Source organism: Lupinus angustifolius, chromosome LG02, assembly GCF_001865875.1.
Source record: "Lupinus angustifolius cultivar Tanjil chromosome LG02, LupAngTanjil_v1.0, whole genome shotgun sequence".
Taxonomy (NCBI): Eukaryota; Viridiplantae; Streptophyta; class Magnoliopsida; order Fabales; family Fabaceae; genus Lupinus; species Lupinus angustifolius.
The window spans coordinates 5,824,363-5,842,528 of record NC_032010.1 but is presented as its reverse complement, the minus strand read 5'-3'; the positions used below and the strand labels follow the sequence as shown (position 1 = coordinate 5,842,528).

The following is an 18,166-nucleotide window of genomic DNA, read 5'->3' as shown; positions in this document are numbered from 1 at the left end:
GGTAGAGGGAGAATATCGCATCGGAATCAACAACAATTAAGAGTTTAACCTCCAAGAAGCAGAAAACCACCTCCATATGGCACTTCATCATATAGACATCATTAAAGAACTAGAAGACATATATCTCGAGATGGAGCACACTTTGATGAAATGGTAATATTTTTTTATAAATTAAACTTTGTATTTAATTATATTATTTACTCCTAATTTTGTCTAATTCTTTTTCAGTATACATTTTAAAAAATAATTTGTGATCAGAATCATCCTCCAACTTCTTTAGTAAATCCTACACAATCTTTATGTGACGTCTTCTCATCTGGGGTCGTGAAATGATGGAAGCATTGGCAACTATACCTCTATTCATACTCTACCCACATTGATGAAGCTCCTCCTGCTCATCATTATCATATGTCGGAAACTGAGTCTCCGCAACGAACTCAAGCAGATACTGATTCTCAAGCACATACTTCTTTTACTCCTCAACAACAACAATCGTATGGCTCCGGAAATTTTAATTATTCATCCACATATTTGTCATCAAGTTCTCAAATCTCACTATCATTAATATTTGCTGCTACTTCAAATACTCCATTGTCGGCATATGATTCTCAATAATATTATCGTCCTACTATACTGTCTCTAAACATTTTTTGACAAAGTTGTGGTTGAGGATGTTGATAAAGATGAAGATGATGAGGATGAGGAGGAGCCACAACTGGTGACACGTGGTAGAGGGAGAATATCGCATCGGAATCAACAACAATTAAGAGTTTAACCTCCAAGAAGCAGAAAACCACCTCCATATGGCACTTCATCATATAGACATCATTAAAGAACTAGAAGACATATATCTCGAGATGGAGCACACTTTGATGAAATGGTAATATTTTTTTATAAATTAAACTTTGTATTTAATTATATTATTTACTCCTAATTTTGTCTAATTCTTTTTCAGTATACATTTTAAAAAATAATTTGTGATCAGAATCATCCTCCAACTTCTTTAGTAAATCCTACACAATCTTTATGTGACGTCTTCTCATCTGGGGTCGTGAAATGATGGAAGCATTGGCAACTATACCTCTATTCATACTCTACCCACATTGATGAAGCTCCTCCTGCTCATCATTATCATATGTCGGAAACTGAGTCTCCGCAACGAACTCAAGCAGATACTGATTCTCAAGCACATACTTCTTTTACTCCTCAACAACAACAATCGTATGGCTCCGGAAATTTTAATTATTCATCCACATATTTGTCATCAAGTTCTCAAATCTCACTATCATTAATATTTGCTGCTACTTCAAATACTCCATTGTCGGCATATGATTCTCAATAATATTATCGTCCTACTATACTGTCTCTAAACATTTTTTGACAAAGTTGTGGTTGAGGATGTTGATAAAGATGAAGATGATGAGGATGAGGAGGAGCCACAACTGGTGACACGTGGTAGAGGGAGAATATCGCATCGGAATCAACAACAATTAAGAGTTTAACCTCCAAGAAGCAGAAAACCACCTCCATATGGCACTTCATCATATAGACATCATTAAAGAACTAGAAGACATATATCTCGAGATGGAGCACACTTTGATGAAATGGTAATATTTTTTTATAAATTAAACTTTGTATTTAATTATATTATTTACTCCTAATTTTGTCTAATTCTTTTTCAGTATACATTTTAAAAAATAATTTGTGATCAGAATCATCCTCCAACTTCTTTAGTAAATCCTACACAATCTTTATGTGACGTCTTCTCATCTGGGGTCGTGAAATGATGGAAGCATTGGCAACTATACCTCTATTCATACTCTACCCACATTGATGAAGCTCCTCCTGCTCATCATTATCATATGTCGGAAACTGAGTCTCCGCAACGAACTCAAGCAGATACTGATTCTCAAGCACATACTTCTTTTACTCCTCAACAACAACAATCGTATGGCTCCGGAAATTTTAATTATTCATCCACATATTTGTCATCAAGTTCTCAAATCTCACTATCATTAATATTTGCTGCTACTTCAAATACTCCATTGTCGGCATATGATTCTCAATAATATTATCGTCCTACTATACTGTCTCTAAACATTTTTTGACAAAGTTGTGGTTGAGGATGTTGATAAAGATGAAGATGATGAGGATGAGGAGGAGCCACAACTGGTGACACGTGGTAGAGGGAGAATATCGCATCGGAATCAACAACAATTAAGAGTTTAACCTCCAAGAAGCAGAAAACCACCTCCATATGGCACTTCATCATATAGACATCATTAAAGAACTAGAAGACATATATCTCGAGATGGAGCACACTTTGATGAAATGGTAATATTTTTTTATAAATTAAACTTTGTATTTAATTATATTATTTACTCCTAATTTTGTCTAATTCTTTTTCAGTATACATTTTAAAAAATAATTTGTGATCAGAATCATCCTCCAACTTCTTTAGTAAATCCTACACAATCTTTATGTGACGTCTTCTCATCTGGGGTCGTGAAATGATGGAAGCATTGGCAACTATACCTCTATTCATACTCTACCCACATTGATGAAGCTCCTCCTGCTCATCATTATCATATGTCGGAAACTGAGTCTCCGCAACGAACTCAAGCAGATACTGATTCTCAAGCACATACTTCTTTTACTCCTCAACAACAACAATCGTATGGCTCCGGAAATTTTAATTATTCATCCACATATTTGTCATCAAGTTCTCAAATCTCACTATCATTAATATTTGCTGCTACTTCAAATACTCCATTGTCGGCATATGATTCTCAATAATATTATCGTCCTACTATACTGTCTCTAAACATTTTTTGACAAAGTTGTGGTTGAGGATGTTGATAAAGATGAAGATGATGAGGATGAGGAGGAGCCACAACTGGTGACACGTGGTAGAGGGAGAATATCGCATCGGAATCAACAACAATTAAGAGTTTAACCTCCAAGAAGCAGAAAACCACCTCCATATGGCACTTCATCATATAGACATCATTAAAGAACTAGAAGACATATATCTCGAGATGGAGCACACTTTGATGAAATGGTAATATTTTTTTATAAATTAAACTTTGTATTTAATTATATTATTTACTCCTAATTTTGTCTAATTCTTTTTCAGTATACATTTTAAAAAATAATTTGTGATCAGAATCATCCTCCAACTTCTTTAGTAAATCCTACACAATCTTTATGTGACGTCTTCTCATCTGGGGTCGTGAAATGATGGAAGCATTGGCAACTATACCTCTATTCATACTCTACCCACATTGATGAAGCTCCTCCTGCTCATCATTATCATATGTCGGAAACTGAGTCTCCGCAACGAACTCAAGCAGATACTGATTCTCAAGCACATACTTCTTTTACTCCTCAACAACAACAATCGTATGGCTCCGGAAATTTTAATTATTCATCCACATATTTGTCATCAAGTTCTCAAATCTCACTATCATTAATATTTGCTGCTACTTCAAATACTCCATTGTCGGCATATGATTCTCAATAATATTATCGTCCTACTATACTGTCTCTAAACATTTTTTGACAAAGTTGTGGTTGAGGATGTTGATAAAGATGAAGATGATGAGGATGAGGAGGAGCCACAACTGGTGACACGTGGTAGAGGGAGAATATCGCATCGGAATCAACAACAATTAAGAGTTTAACCTCCAAGAAGCAGAAAACCACCTCCATATGGCACTTCATCATATAGACATCATTAAAGAACTAGAAGACATATATCTCGAGATGGAGCACACTTTGATGAAATGGTAATATTTTTTTATAAATTAAACTTTGTATTTAATTATATTATTTACTCCTAATTTTGTCTAATTCTTTTTCAGTATACATTTTAAAAAATAATTTGTGATCAGAATCATCCTCCAACTTCTTTAGTAAATCCTACACAATCTTTATGTGACGTCTTCTCATCTGGGGTCGTGAAATGATGGAAGCATTGGCAACTATACCTCTATTCATACTCTACCCACATTGATGAAGCTCCTCCTGCTCATCATTATCATATGTCGGAAACTGAGTCTCCGCAACGAACTCAAGCAGATACTGATTCTCAAGCACATACTTCTTTTACTCCTCAACAACAACAATCGTATGGCTCCGGAAATTTTAATTATTCATCCACATATTTGTCATCAAGTTCTCAAATCTCACTATCATTAATATTTGCTGCTACTTCAAATACTCCATTGTCGGCATATGATTCTCAATAATATTATCGTCCTACTATACTGTCTCTAAACATTTTTTGACAAAGTTGTGGTTGAGGATGTTGATAAAGATGAAGATGATGAGGATGAGGAGGAGCCACAACTGGTGACACGTGGTAGAGGGAGAATATCGCATCGGAATCAACAACAATTAAGAGTTTAACCTCCAAGAAGCAGAAAACCACCTCCATATGGCACTTCATCATATAGACATCATTAAAGAACTAGAAGACATATATCTCGAGATGGAGCACACTTTGATGAAATGGTAATATTTTTTTATAAATTAAACTTTGTATTTAATTATATTATTTACTCCTAATTTTGTCTAATTCTTTTTCAGTATACATTTTAAAAAATAATTTGTGATCAGAATCATCCTCCAACTTCTTTAGTAAATCCTACACAATCTTTATGTGACGTCTTCTCATCTGGGGTCGTGAAATGATGGAAGCATTGGCAACTATACCTCTATTCATACTCTACCCACATTGATGAAGCTCCTCCTGCTCATCATTATCATATGTCGGAAACTGAGTCTCCGCAACGAACTCAAGCAGATACTGATTCTCAAGCACATACTTCTTTTACTCCTCAACAACAACAATCGTATGGCTCCGGAAATTTTAATTATTCATCCACATATTTGTCATCAAGTTCTCAAATCTCACTATCATTAATATTTGCTGCTACTTCAAATACTCCATTGTCGGCATATGATTCTCAATAATATTATCGTCCTACTATACTGTCTCTAAACATTTTTTGACAAAGTTGTGGTTGAGGATGTTGATAAAGATGAAGATGATGAGGATGAGGAGGAGCCACAACTGGTGACACGTGGTAGAGGGAGAATATCGCATCGGAATCAACAACAATTAAGAGTTTAACCTCCAAGAAGCAGAAAACCACCTCCATATGGCACTTCATCATATAGACATCATTAAAGAACTAGAAGACATATATCTCGAGATGGAGCACACTTTGATGAAATGGTAATATTTTTTTATAAATTAAACTTTGTATTTAATTATATTATTTACTCCTAATTTTGTCTAATTCTTTTTCAGTATACATTTTAAAAAATAATTTGTGATCAGAATCATCCTCCAACTTCTTTAGTAAATCCTACACAATCTTTATGTGACGTCTTCTCATCTGGGGTCGTGAAATGATGGAAGCATTGGCAACTATACCTCTATTCATACTCTACCCACATTGATGAAGCTCCTCCTGCTCATCATTATCATATGTCGGAAACTGAGTCTCCGCAACGAACTCAAGCAGATACTGATTCTCAAGCACATACTTCTTTTACTCCTCAACAACAACAATCGTATGGCTCCGGAAATTTTAATTATTCATCCACATATTTGTCATCAAGTTCTCAAATCTCACTATCATTAATATTTGCTGCTACTTCAAATACTCCATTGTCGGCATATGATTCTCAATAATATTATCGTCCTACTATACTGTCTCTAAACATTTTTTGACAAAGTTGTGGTTGAGGATGTTGATAAAGATGAAGATGATGAGGATGAGGAGGAGCCACAACTGGTGACACGTGGTAGAGGGAGAATATCGCATCGGAATCAACAACAATTAAGAGTTTAACCTCCAAGAAGCAGAAAACCACCTCCATATGGCACTTCATCATATAGACATCATTAAAGAACTAGAAGACATATATCTCGAGATGGAGCACACTTTGATGAAATGGTAATATTTTTTTATAAATTAAACTTTGTATTTAATTATATTATTTACTCCTAATTTTGTCTAATTCTTTTTCAGTATACATTTTAAAAAATAATTTGTGATCAGAATCATCCTCCAACTTCTTTAGTAAATCCTACACAATCTTTATGTGACGTCTTCTCATCTGGGGTCGTGAAATGATGGAAGCATTGGCAACTATACCTCTATTCATACTCTACCCACATTGATGAAGCTCCTCCTGCTCATCATTATCATATGTCGGAAACTGAGTCTCCGCAACGAACTCAAGCAGATACTGATTCTCAAGCACATACTTCTTTTACTCCTCAACAACAACAATCGTATGGCTCCGGAAATTTTAATTATTCATCCACATATTTGTCATCAAGTTCTCAAATCTCACTATCATTAATATTTGCTGCTACTTCAAATACTCCATTGTCGGCATATGATTCTCAATAATATTATCGTCCTACTATACTGTCTCTAAACATTTTTTGACAAAGTTGTGGTTGAGGATGTTGATAAAGATGAAGATGATGAGGATGAGGAGGAGCCACAACTGGTGACACGTGGTAGAGGGAGAATATCGCATCGGAATCAACAACAATTAAGAGTTTAACCTCCAAGAAGCAGAAAACCACCTCCATATGGCACTTCATCATATAGACATCATTAAAGAACTAGAAGACATATATCTCGAGATGGAGCACACTTTGATGAAATGGTAATATTTTTTTATAAATTAAACTTTGTATTTAATTATATTATTTACTCCTAATTTTGTCTAATTCTTTTTCAGTATACATTTTAAAAAATAATTTGTGATCAGAATCATCCTCCAACTTCTTTAGTAAATCCTACACAATCTTTATGTGACGTCTTCTCATCTGGGGTCGTGAAATGATGGAAGCATTGGCAACTATACCTCTATTCATACTCTACCCACATTGATGAAGCTCCTCCTGCTCATCATTATCATATGTCGGAAACTGAGTCTCCGCAACGAACTCAAGCAGATACTGATTCTCAAGCACATACTTCTTTTACTCCTCAACAACAACAATCGTATGGCTCCGGAAATTTTAATTATTCATCCACATATTTGTCATCAAGTTCTCAAATCTCACTATCATTAATATTTGCTGCTACTTCAAATACTCCATTGTCGGCATATGATTCTCAATAATATTATCGTCCTACTATACTGTCTCTAAACATTTTTTGACAAAGTTGTGGTTGAGGATGTTGATAAAGATGAAGATGATGAGGATGAGGAGGAGCCACAACTGGTGACACGTGGTAGAGGGAGAATATCGCATCGGAATCAACAACAATTAAGAGTTTAACCTCCAAGAAGCAGAAAACCACCTCCATATGGCACTTCATCATATAGACATCATTAAAGAACTAGAAGACATATATCTCGAGATGGAGCACACTTTGATGAAATGGTAATATTTTTTTATAAATTAAACTTTGTATTTAATTATATTATTTACTCCTAATTTTGTCTAATTCTTTTTCAGTATACATTTTAAAAAATAATTTGTGATCAGAATCATCCTCCAACTTCTTTAGTAAATCCTACACAATCTTTATGTGACGTCTTCTCATCTGGGGTCGTGAAATGATGGAAGCATTGGCAACTATACCTCTATTCATACTCTACCCACATTGATGAAGCTCCTCCTGCTCATCATTATCATATGTCGGAAACTGAGTCTCCGCAACGAACTCAAGCAGATACTGATTCTCAAGCACATACTTCTTTTACTCCTCAACAACAACAATCGTATGGCTCCGGAAATTTTAATTATTCATCCACATATTTGTCATCAAGTTCTCAAATCTCACTATCATTAATATTTGCTGCTACTTCAAATACTCCATTGTCGGCATATGATTCTCAATAATATTATCGTCCTACTATACTGTCTCTAAACATTTTTTGACAAAGTTGTGGTTGAGGATGTTGATAAAGATGAAGATGATGAGGATGAGGAGGAGCCACAACTGGTGACACGTGGTAGAGGGAGAATATCGCATCGGAATCAACAACAATTAAGAGTTTAACCTCCAAGAAGCAGAAAACCACCTCCATATGGCACTTCATCATATAGACATCATTAAAGAACTAGAAGACATATATCTCGAGATGGAGCACACTTTGATGAAATGGTAATATTTTTTTATAAATTAAACTTTGTATTTAATTATATTATTTACTCCTAATTTTGTCTAATTCTTTTTCAGTATACATTTTAAAAAATAATTTGTGATCAGAATCATCCTCCAACTTCTTTAGTAAATCCTACACAATCTTTATGTGACGTCTTCTCATCTGGGGTCGTGAAATGATGGAAGCATTGGCAACTATACCTCTATTCATACTCTACCCACATTGATGAAGCTCCTCCTGCTCATCATTATCATATGTCGGAAACTGAGTCTCCGCAACGAACTCAAGCAGATACTGATTCTCAAGCACATACTTCTTTTACTCCTCAACAACAACAATCGTATGGCTCCGGAAATTTTAATTATTCATCCACATATTTGTCATCAAGTTCTCAAATCTCACTATCATTAATATTTGCTGCTACTTCAAATACTCCATTGTCGGCATATGATTCTCAATAATATTATCGTCCTACTATACTGTCTCTAAACATTTTTTGACAAAGTTGTGGTTGAGGATGTTGATAAAGATGAAGATGATGAGGATGAGGAGGAGCCACAACTGGTGACACGTGGTAGAGGGAGAATATCGCATCGGAATCAACAACAATTAAGAGTTTAACCTCCAAGAAGCAGAAAACCACCTCCATATGGCACTTCATCATATAGACATCATTAAAGAACTAGAAGACATATATCTCGAGATGGAGCACACTTTGATGAAATGGTAATATTTTTTTATAAATTAAACTTTGTATTTAATTATATTATTTACTCCTAATTTTGTCTAATTCTTTTTCAGTATACATTTTAAAAAATAATTTGTGATCAGAATCATCCTCCAACTTCTTTAGTAAATCCTACACAATCTTTATGTGACGTCTTCTCATCTGGGGTCGTGAAATGATGGAAGCATTGGCAACTATACCTCTATTCATACTCTACCCACATTGATGAAGCTCCTCCTGCTCATCATTATCATATGTCGGAAACTGAGTCTCCGCAACGAACTCAAGCAGATACTGATTCTCAAGCACATACTTCTTTTACTCCTCAACAACAACAATCGTATGGCTCCGGAAATTTTAATTATTCATCCACATATTTGTCATCAAGTTCTCAAATCTCACTATCATTAATATTTGCTGCTACTTCAAATACTCCATTGTCGGCATATGATTCTCAATAATATTATCGTCCTACTATACTGTCTCTAAACATTTTTTGACAAAGTTGTGGTTGAGGATGTTGATAAAGATGAAGATGATGAGGATGAGGAGGAGCCACAACTGGTGACACGTGGTAGAGGGAGAATATCGCATCGGAATCAACAACAATTAAGAGTTTAACCTCCAAGAAGCAGAAAACCACCTCCATATGGCACTTCATCATATAGACATCATTAAAGTTTTATGAGATTTAATGTATTTAAATTTGATATTGTAATATTTTGTTTCTTAATAATATTAGTGTTGCAAAAATATATTGATAACGATGTGTAGTAGGTTGGTAATAAAAAAAATTATACACAAAAAGGTATAAAAACTATTGCAAGATTTGGTCAGGGCATAAAAAATTTAAACCTCACGAAACTCCTATAGCATAGCCGATTCTTGTTAGGGCATAAGCAAAAAAATAAAACAACATAAAACTGTTACGTCATAGCCGACTCTCTTAGGGAGAAAAAAAAGTAATAGACAAAAAACTCATTCTTGGTTGCCGATTTTCATAGGAATAGATTTAAAAAAATCCTCCTTGATTGCCGATTTTGGTATGGCCAAGAGAAAAAAAATCCAAAACGGCTTTATGGTAGTCGATTTCTATAAAGGTACACTACTTTAATAATTAATACAAAAGTTACACTACTACGATAATTTTTTTTGTCAAACTACACTCAGTGAGTAAATTTGTCATCAATTGCGACCCAATCTAATAATATTACCAAAGAACAAAATTATGAGTCAATCTTAGTAATATTAGATTGTAGGAACATAACCAATAAAGTGTTGGTTTTAAGGTTACATTAGATTCCAAAAAGACTAAAATTTCAATGGTTCGATTTCTGATAGCAATATTTGTTAGGAGAGACAATCATACACCTGAAAGTGATTAGTTTCTTACGCGTAGAATGAGGGGTAAAAAAATTGTTGTAACAGATAAATATATCTTCGAGATTGTTCAGCCCTAGAGGAGAGGTGCAAAAAAGAGAAAGATTGAGATTGGCCAAAAATAGCTCATGTTCTACACAAAATATGTTGACATTACAAGAAGCTGTTGAAAATTGAGAAGCAATAGTCCATATCTACTATTAATGTTAATGAATGAAAGGTGTAATATTACGAATGGAAAAATAATGTAATATTTATATACTAATATTATGTATGTATCATTCATTTATATTATTTTTATCTAAGAGTGATTGAAAATAAATGGTAAATAGTGTAATGATAGTTTAAAAAACATGTAACCTTTAAGATTACATTTGATAAAAGGATTATAAAAAAAATATTTTTGATTTTTTTTAAAAACACTGGGTTATGAAACTCAAATCCTTTATTAGGACTATACCATAGGCTCATTATTAAACTAGGTCTTAAATTGCTTTTCCACCCAAAACTTCTTCAGCTTTGGACATTATTTCGTCCCTGAATTTAGGGATCTATTCTTCACATGTCATATCATGATGATAATATTTTTGAACTATACTAGAATGTGACAATTACTAACCATTTTGAACTCCTATATAAAATTCTAGATTGTACTTAATTTGAAATTTGGTGGCTATATAATTTGTTACAATTTTGCAACCTTATCCTAACCTGACCCAAAAAACTATTTGAAAGGACTAAAGATGTATAACTTTTGTAAGTGTTGACTTTGTCCCATTTTCATGTGAGGTAGAACTATCTTTGTATAAACTTGGAATATACAGAGAAGTTGAAAGCTGAACAAACATCATAGGACACACCCCATCATATACACAAATGGAAAGAAACTTATTTTAAGCTAAAGTCTCCTTAGTATAAATCATAAAATTGAATCAACATGTTGATTATGTTAGAAACAAATTTGTGTCCTCAACAAGACACATGTTCAAAATTTCATATGCTAATATAAAGCATATACATAATGCTTAAGCCATAAGATTAAAGGACAAATTAAATTGAAACAAAGGAAAATATTGTGTGTGTCAAGGCAAGATTGTCGGAACTATACACCTATGTGAATGGGGATTAGATGTCCCAAAATGTGTATGTTTTCATGTCCCAAGCCAATGATATTTCTCCAAGTAATACAAATATGTTATTTTGTGTTTTTAGAATTTTTCTTTTTAATAAAGTGTCAATTTTTCATTGATCTGATACCGAGAAATGAGACATAAATTGGGACAGATGATTCGTGTCAGGACAGATGTTAAGCATATATTGCTTATTCCATGCATTGGAGGTTGGGCTAGTATTTCTGAAACAACTTTGCTTGGCTTAATTTGGTTATCAAACTATTACACTTCATGCTTGCTTTTTGTGATTTATTTTCTTTATTCTATGTGCTTTCCTATAAAAGGAAATTAATTCTTGATTTTATAAGTTGATCATAACCTCTCTATGCAATATATTTTTAATGACTTTTTACCCAATATTTTAGTGGCGTTCGAGGAAAGTTAAAGATATCATAATTATTTAATTACTTAATCTTTAAATTTAGAGTGTGTCTTTGATTTCACCTTTGGAATTCCTACAATTATTTAAAAAACGTAAATGATGATTGAATTTTGTGTCGTTATTTTTGAGATTTTATAGAATTTCAATAATAAGAAGTGAAAAAATAATATATAGTTTTTAATTTAAGTGGAATTTTTTTAGCAAGTTTTACTAGAAAACTTGATTTTAGAATAAAACATTCAGACATGAATTACTTCACTTTAAACTTAATTTTAATCGAAACCAATTTTACAATATCAAATTTGTTCTAAAAATATTTTACAATAATGCACTTTATTAAACCAAGGATAAAGAGGCATTTAATTAACTGCTTACTTTAAAAGCTATCTTAGCTTAAAATATATAAACTCGGCTATTTAATCAGAATTTTAATAAAGCTATAATTTTTTAAATTCTACAAAAATAGTATTTTTGGGAAAGTTGGCATGAAACTAGATTTACTAGGTTAATTTTATTCAATTGATATTAAGAGTTTATCTCTCATATAACCATATTGATTATTACCTTGTGAGAATATAGAGCAATCTCTATCATATATCCTATGAGTATGTGAGTGCCACATCTTCACACATTAACCATTACACATTACCAATGTCAAAAGAATGAAAGATGGATGCATTGTAAAATAAATGCATTAAAATTAAACATAAAATTCATTAATATATAACATTAAAAAATTCAATTCATTAATTATAATATATTTTAACATGAACTATTACTTTTATATTACTATAAATATTATTTGTTTCTAAATATCTTATATTATATTAATAGGAAGTTTGAGATGGGAGTAATGACTCATGAGTGAGGAGAACACAAAATTCTGTGTTTCTAATTTTTTATAGGATAGTAGGTAATGTCCATAAAAAGCTGAAGTGGAATAATGATTGGTGGAGAAAAAAAGTGTGGATAAAACGTGTCTTCCACGCGCCAATCACAACACAGAAAAAAAATCATAAATCTCTCTCAAAACAAACCCATTTTCTCTTTCTCTCAGAGAGAGGAGGGTTGATCAATTTTCGTTCCATTTTCTTCCATCAACAAACAATTTTCCCTCCTCTCACTTTCTTTCTCTCCGAATTCCCTCACTCCTTTTCTTCACTCCAATACAATTAATTACCCTCTAATTTATTTTCCATTCCCTTTCCTCTCTGAAATCTAGGGTTAGGGTTCTAAGGGGTTTCTACAATGGCTGTTTCAACCACTTTCTCTGGTACCAAATTGGATACTTTATTGCTCAATTCTTCTTCATTATCAAGATCATCATCATCTAATTCTACCCATTTATCAGTTTTTGGGAAAAACAGAAAAACTCTCATTCACAGAGGAGTGATTCGATGTAATGGTTCTAATTCTACTTCTTCTGATGTGATCATTAAGACTGATGGTGATTCAAGTAATGCTATCGCACTTTCTGCACTTGAACAGCTTAAGACTTCTGCAGCTGATAGTAAGTTATTTTCTTAGTTCAATTTTATGCTTGTGCTTGTTGAGTGTATATGAATTTAGAACTCTTTATTAGGAATTGAGAAACCCGCTTCCTATGATCTAGATTGATATTGAACCACTTGTAATGTCGAGTTCCGAAAGTTTCATGATTTAGATTTTTTTGTTAAGTGTTAAAATGCTACATTGGAATTGATTGATTGAGTATATATAGGAGTTTGATACAATTATTCTGAATGGTGTCAAAATGAGTGATTTTGTACAATGAGTGCGCTAATGTTTTTTATATTCGTTCGTGGTTCTAGTCTTACATTTAAAATAACGTCGTGCTTGAATAGGGGTGAGCATAGCCCGGTCTGACCTAGAGGCTTGTCCCTACCTGAAGGAGTTGGCCCGGGTAAGACCCGTTTGTGACACCTAAAAGGGACGGTGTCAGAAAATTGATCTAATCAACATTTAGGGCCGAGTGAAAGACATGTCGTATGTGTTCCAACCTGTTCTGCACACACCCCTAATTACTATGCTCCCATTTTCCATCTCATATTCCCCAACTAGAATAACAACATACCCTTGGATTCTAGATCAGTTGACCTTAATACTCTTTCTTTACTGCTATGTAAAGAAAAAAATACTCTCTCGCATTACGCAGATCATTTTTTATGTGACCGTTATGTACCATGGATGTCCACATACATTCTTATATTAAATGGCATTGACGTTTTGCACTTGCTCAATCTTCAAAGTTTTTTAGGCTTGTCATTCTTGTCCCTAGACCTAGAGTAAATCTATAATTTTAGGGATGTCAGTTTTGTCCCGGTCCATCTGACCTATCCTTATCTCTTCTCGTCCTGATTGTACTTGAACATGTTCGGGTTTGTTAAGATCTAGGTCCAGGTCCGCAAATTGGCTCTGTCAACATTTAGGGATAAGAGAGGGACATGCCTTACTGTCCCATTCTGTCCTATGATCATCCCAAAGCTTGAGCATGGGCATCAGTCTTTTGGCTACGGAGAGTTTCTTCACGTAGTGGCTCTTTCAGTATTTCACCCCTGAAACTGTATTGCACATTGGGCAATTGCACTGTTTGATTTGGATGTCAAATGATATCCAATGCTTGAGATTTTAAACATCGCAGCTGGTTATTTACTTTCAATATATGATTATTATTATTTTATTAGTATCCAATATGTTCCCTTGGTTTATTAAAGGATGTAGTTCTTATGCAACCAAACTTTTTATTTTGGTCGCTGGTGATTTTGAATCTGTTTACTTCTTCACTCAAGGACATCAATATCTTTTCATCATATTTTTCATCCTACTTCTCTTGTCTATTTCATGCTTACTCTGCATTGTTGTTATTTACCGGTTCTTTCTGTTTTTGCTATAGAAAAAGTGTAATTGAATTTTAACCTTCACGTGTTTGATTTTTATGCCCCATCATTTTAACGATACATCTACATTACTTGTTCGTAGCTTCAGGCTTGTCATAAAGTACATAGGGTTATTCCATTTCCTATCAAAGAAAAAAGGAAGAGATAGGATTACATGCTTTTCATAGGTTGAATTGTAGTGATTAATTATATGAAACTTTGGAACTTTTATATAACATACAAGTAACTTTAACAGGGTATACAAAAGAAAGGAGCAGCATTATCGTCATTGGCCTCAGTGTGCACACTGCACCTGTGGAAATGCGTGAAAAACTTGCCATTCCAGAAGCAGAATGGCCTAGAGCTATTGCAGAGCTGTGTAGTCTAAATCATATTGAAGAAGCAGCAGTTCTGAGCACCTGCAACAGAATGGAAATATATGTTGTTGCTATGTCCCAGCACCGTGGTGTCAAAGAAGTCACGGAATGGATGTCGAAAGTAAGTGTCAAGCTTATTACCTACTTGGTATTTGCAGTGCACTACTAAATATTTGACACTCCTGTTTGTTTTGGCAGACAAGTTCAGTTCCTGTTTCAGAGCTTTGCGAGCACCAGTTTTTACTTTACAACAAAGATGCTACACAGCATCTTTTTGAAGTATCAGCAGGTCTTGATTCTCTTGTATTGGGAGAAGGTCAAATCCTTGCTCAGGTTAAGCAAGTTGTCAAAGTTGGACAAGGAGTTAATGGCTTTGGGAGAAACATTAGTGGGCTATTCAAGCATGCAATTACTGTTGGGAAGAGGGTTAGAACTGAGACGAATATTGCTGCCGGGGCAGTTTCTGTAAGCTCGGCTGCTGTTGAATTGGCCTTTATGAAGCTACCTGAAGCCTCACATCATAATGCCAGGATGTTGGTTATTGGTGCTGGCAAGATGGGAAAGCTTGTGATCAAACATTTGGTTGCAAAAGGTTGCACAAAGATGGTTGTTGTCAATAGAACTGAGGAGAGAGTTTCTGCTATACGCGAAGAACTGAAGGATGTTGAGATAATTTACAAACCCCTTTCAGAAATGCTCACCTGTGCCGGTGAAGCAGATGTCATTTTCACCAGTACAGCATCAGAAAGCCCATTATTCTTGAAAGATCATGTCACCGACCTTCCACCTGCAAGTCCAGATGTTGGAGGCTGTCGCTTTTTCATTGATATCTCTGTTCCTCGGAATGTGGGTTCATGCGTCTCAGATCTTGAGTCTACAAAGGTTTACAATGTTGATGACCTCAAAGAGGTTGTGGCTGCTAATAAAGAGGACCGGCTAAGAAAAGCAATGGAAGCTCATGCAATCATCGCTGAAGAATCAAAACAATTTGAAGCTTGGAGGGACTCACTGGAAACAGTTCCTACTATTAAGAAATTGAGGGCTTATGCTGAAAGAATCCGGGCTGCTGAGCTTGAGAAATGCTTAGGCAAGATGGGCGACGATATCTCAAAGAAGACACGGAGAGCCGTAGATGATCTCAGCCGGGGTATAGTGAACAAGCTGCTTCATGGTCCAATGCAACACTTGAGGTGTGATGGGAGTGACAGCCGGACTCTAAGCGAGACCCTTGAGAACATGCATGCTTTGAATAGAATGTTCAGCCTTGAGACTGAAATATTTGTCTTGGAGCAGAAGATTCGAGCAAAGGTAGAGCAAAACCAGAAGGATATCTGAATCCAATTTTAATTGATGATGCTCATTTATTTCCTCCATTAGAATAAGAGGAAACATCCTCATCCTTTTAGGATTGAAAATTATGTGACAGTAGAAATCTCCTTGGTGTTTCAGTTGATTGTTGTGTCTCAAAGTCTGCTTGGCCTAACTCTATTTTTGGTCTTGCTTGAGTTTCTACCATGTTCTTTCACAGCCATCTTCATGGTTTTGTACTTTTGTATTATACAAAATGAAAGTGCTATCTTGGGCTTTGTATTTACCAAGAATAGTGTATGAAAAATAACCAAAATCAAAGAGGTGAGTTTCATTTGCAGTAAGGTTGTTTGTCCTACACGTATAGATCATTCACCCCAAATTCCACTAAGTGGAAGTTTTGTATACTAAATCATTTTTTTTAATAATGAAATGAAGTGTATGCAGAATTATCTATTGTATATAATAGAATAAAATGGTAAAGTAACAATAATAAATCAATTAAAATATAAATAAAGAATTTAAATGTTGATACAGGTCATTTTTACCCCTCTCCTTTTTTGTTAAAGTATTTAGCAGTTAGAATTGTGAAACGTGGGCTTAAACAACCCACAAGAAGAATTCAGAAGAAACACTGAGTAATCTCCATCATGTATTGTACGAATACAACATGGTCCCCTACTCTATCACTGCATCACATGAATTTAGCCACCAAATACAACAATACATATATTTGTTTGACCCTTTTACACTATCCATTCCTCCACTATTTCATGTACTTCCATTAGACTATGCAATAATGGGTATTTAATTGCTCTGTATAATTTATTTGTTGAAACTATTTAATTAACAATTTCTAGTTTGAGAACTTGTGAACATGTGTAACTTTTTATAACATTGTAAGGATGCTTCCTCACTCAAGAAAAGTGTATTTGTTGTCTAGACACACTAATGCATGTATCATGTTCTATTTATTGGATAGTTTTCATTATTTGATTATATTTAGTTTTACAAAAAGAAAAAAATCTGATAATATGATACTTTTACCCCTTTAAATGCAATGTTTGGTTTAATAAGCAAATGTAATAAAAAAGCAAAATGGGTGCCAACTCGTTTACAACTTGTAATACAGGTTAATACAAGTAACAAGATCAATGCTTATGCAAAAGAGAACGAATTATAACCAATAAAATTTGAAAATCAAACCCAAAATCTATGACATGCCCCAAGAACACAGGTGAGCATTTCTGAAAGGGGTTTGTAAATTATCAAATTCTTGTTTTGAATGGTAATACTTGTTTTGCTTGAATGGTAATTAACAAATTGCTATGACATGCCCCAAGAACACAGAGACCAGAAAGTGATGGATTAGACTATTGAGAAGCTCATTGGGCTCCACACTGAAAGTGACTCTCCTTTGATGCTAAGTTCCTAACAAACTTAAATTTCCTTGTCTCTATTTATGATAGAAGACTATGTTACATTGCCAATACCTAGTTAGTTAGGTGCCTGGTGCTGGAAATTTGTTATCAAATGGTGAAAGCTGAGCTTGCAGAAAATGACTGTAACAAGAAGTTCAAAGACCAATCAAACATTGTATTTATGAACTGCATTTAGCCTCCACTTATTAACATCCCTTTTAGATATTTATGAGTTTGGGATTTGCATGACTTTTCAGTTGTCTCTCTTTTTAGAGGTAGATGACAACTAACTTCATTTATCATGTAAATCTATTTTTATTTTAAGTTCGACCCGGAGATATTTATAAGTTTGGAATTTGCGTACATCCATCA

At 34.2% G+C, this 18,166-nt stretch overlaps 1 protein-coding gene across 1 annotated transcript; it reads left to right on the top strand.

Moving 5' to 3' along the window:
* Positions 12,857-16,707, top strand: LOC109334429 (glutamyl-tRNA reductase 1, chloroplastic-like). Its single transcript, XM_019570216.1, has 3 exons — positions 12,857-13,322; positions 14,945-15,186; positions 15,264-16,707. The coding sequence occupies exons 1-3, from the start codon at positions 13,061-13,063 to the stop codon at positions 16,398-16,400; spliced, it is 1,641 nt and encodes a 546-aa protein (XP_019425761.1). The 5' UTR covers positions 12,857-13,060; the 3' UTR covers positions 16,401-16,707.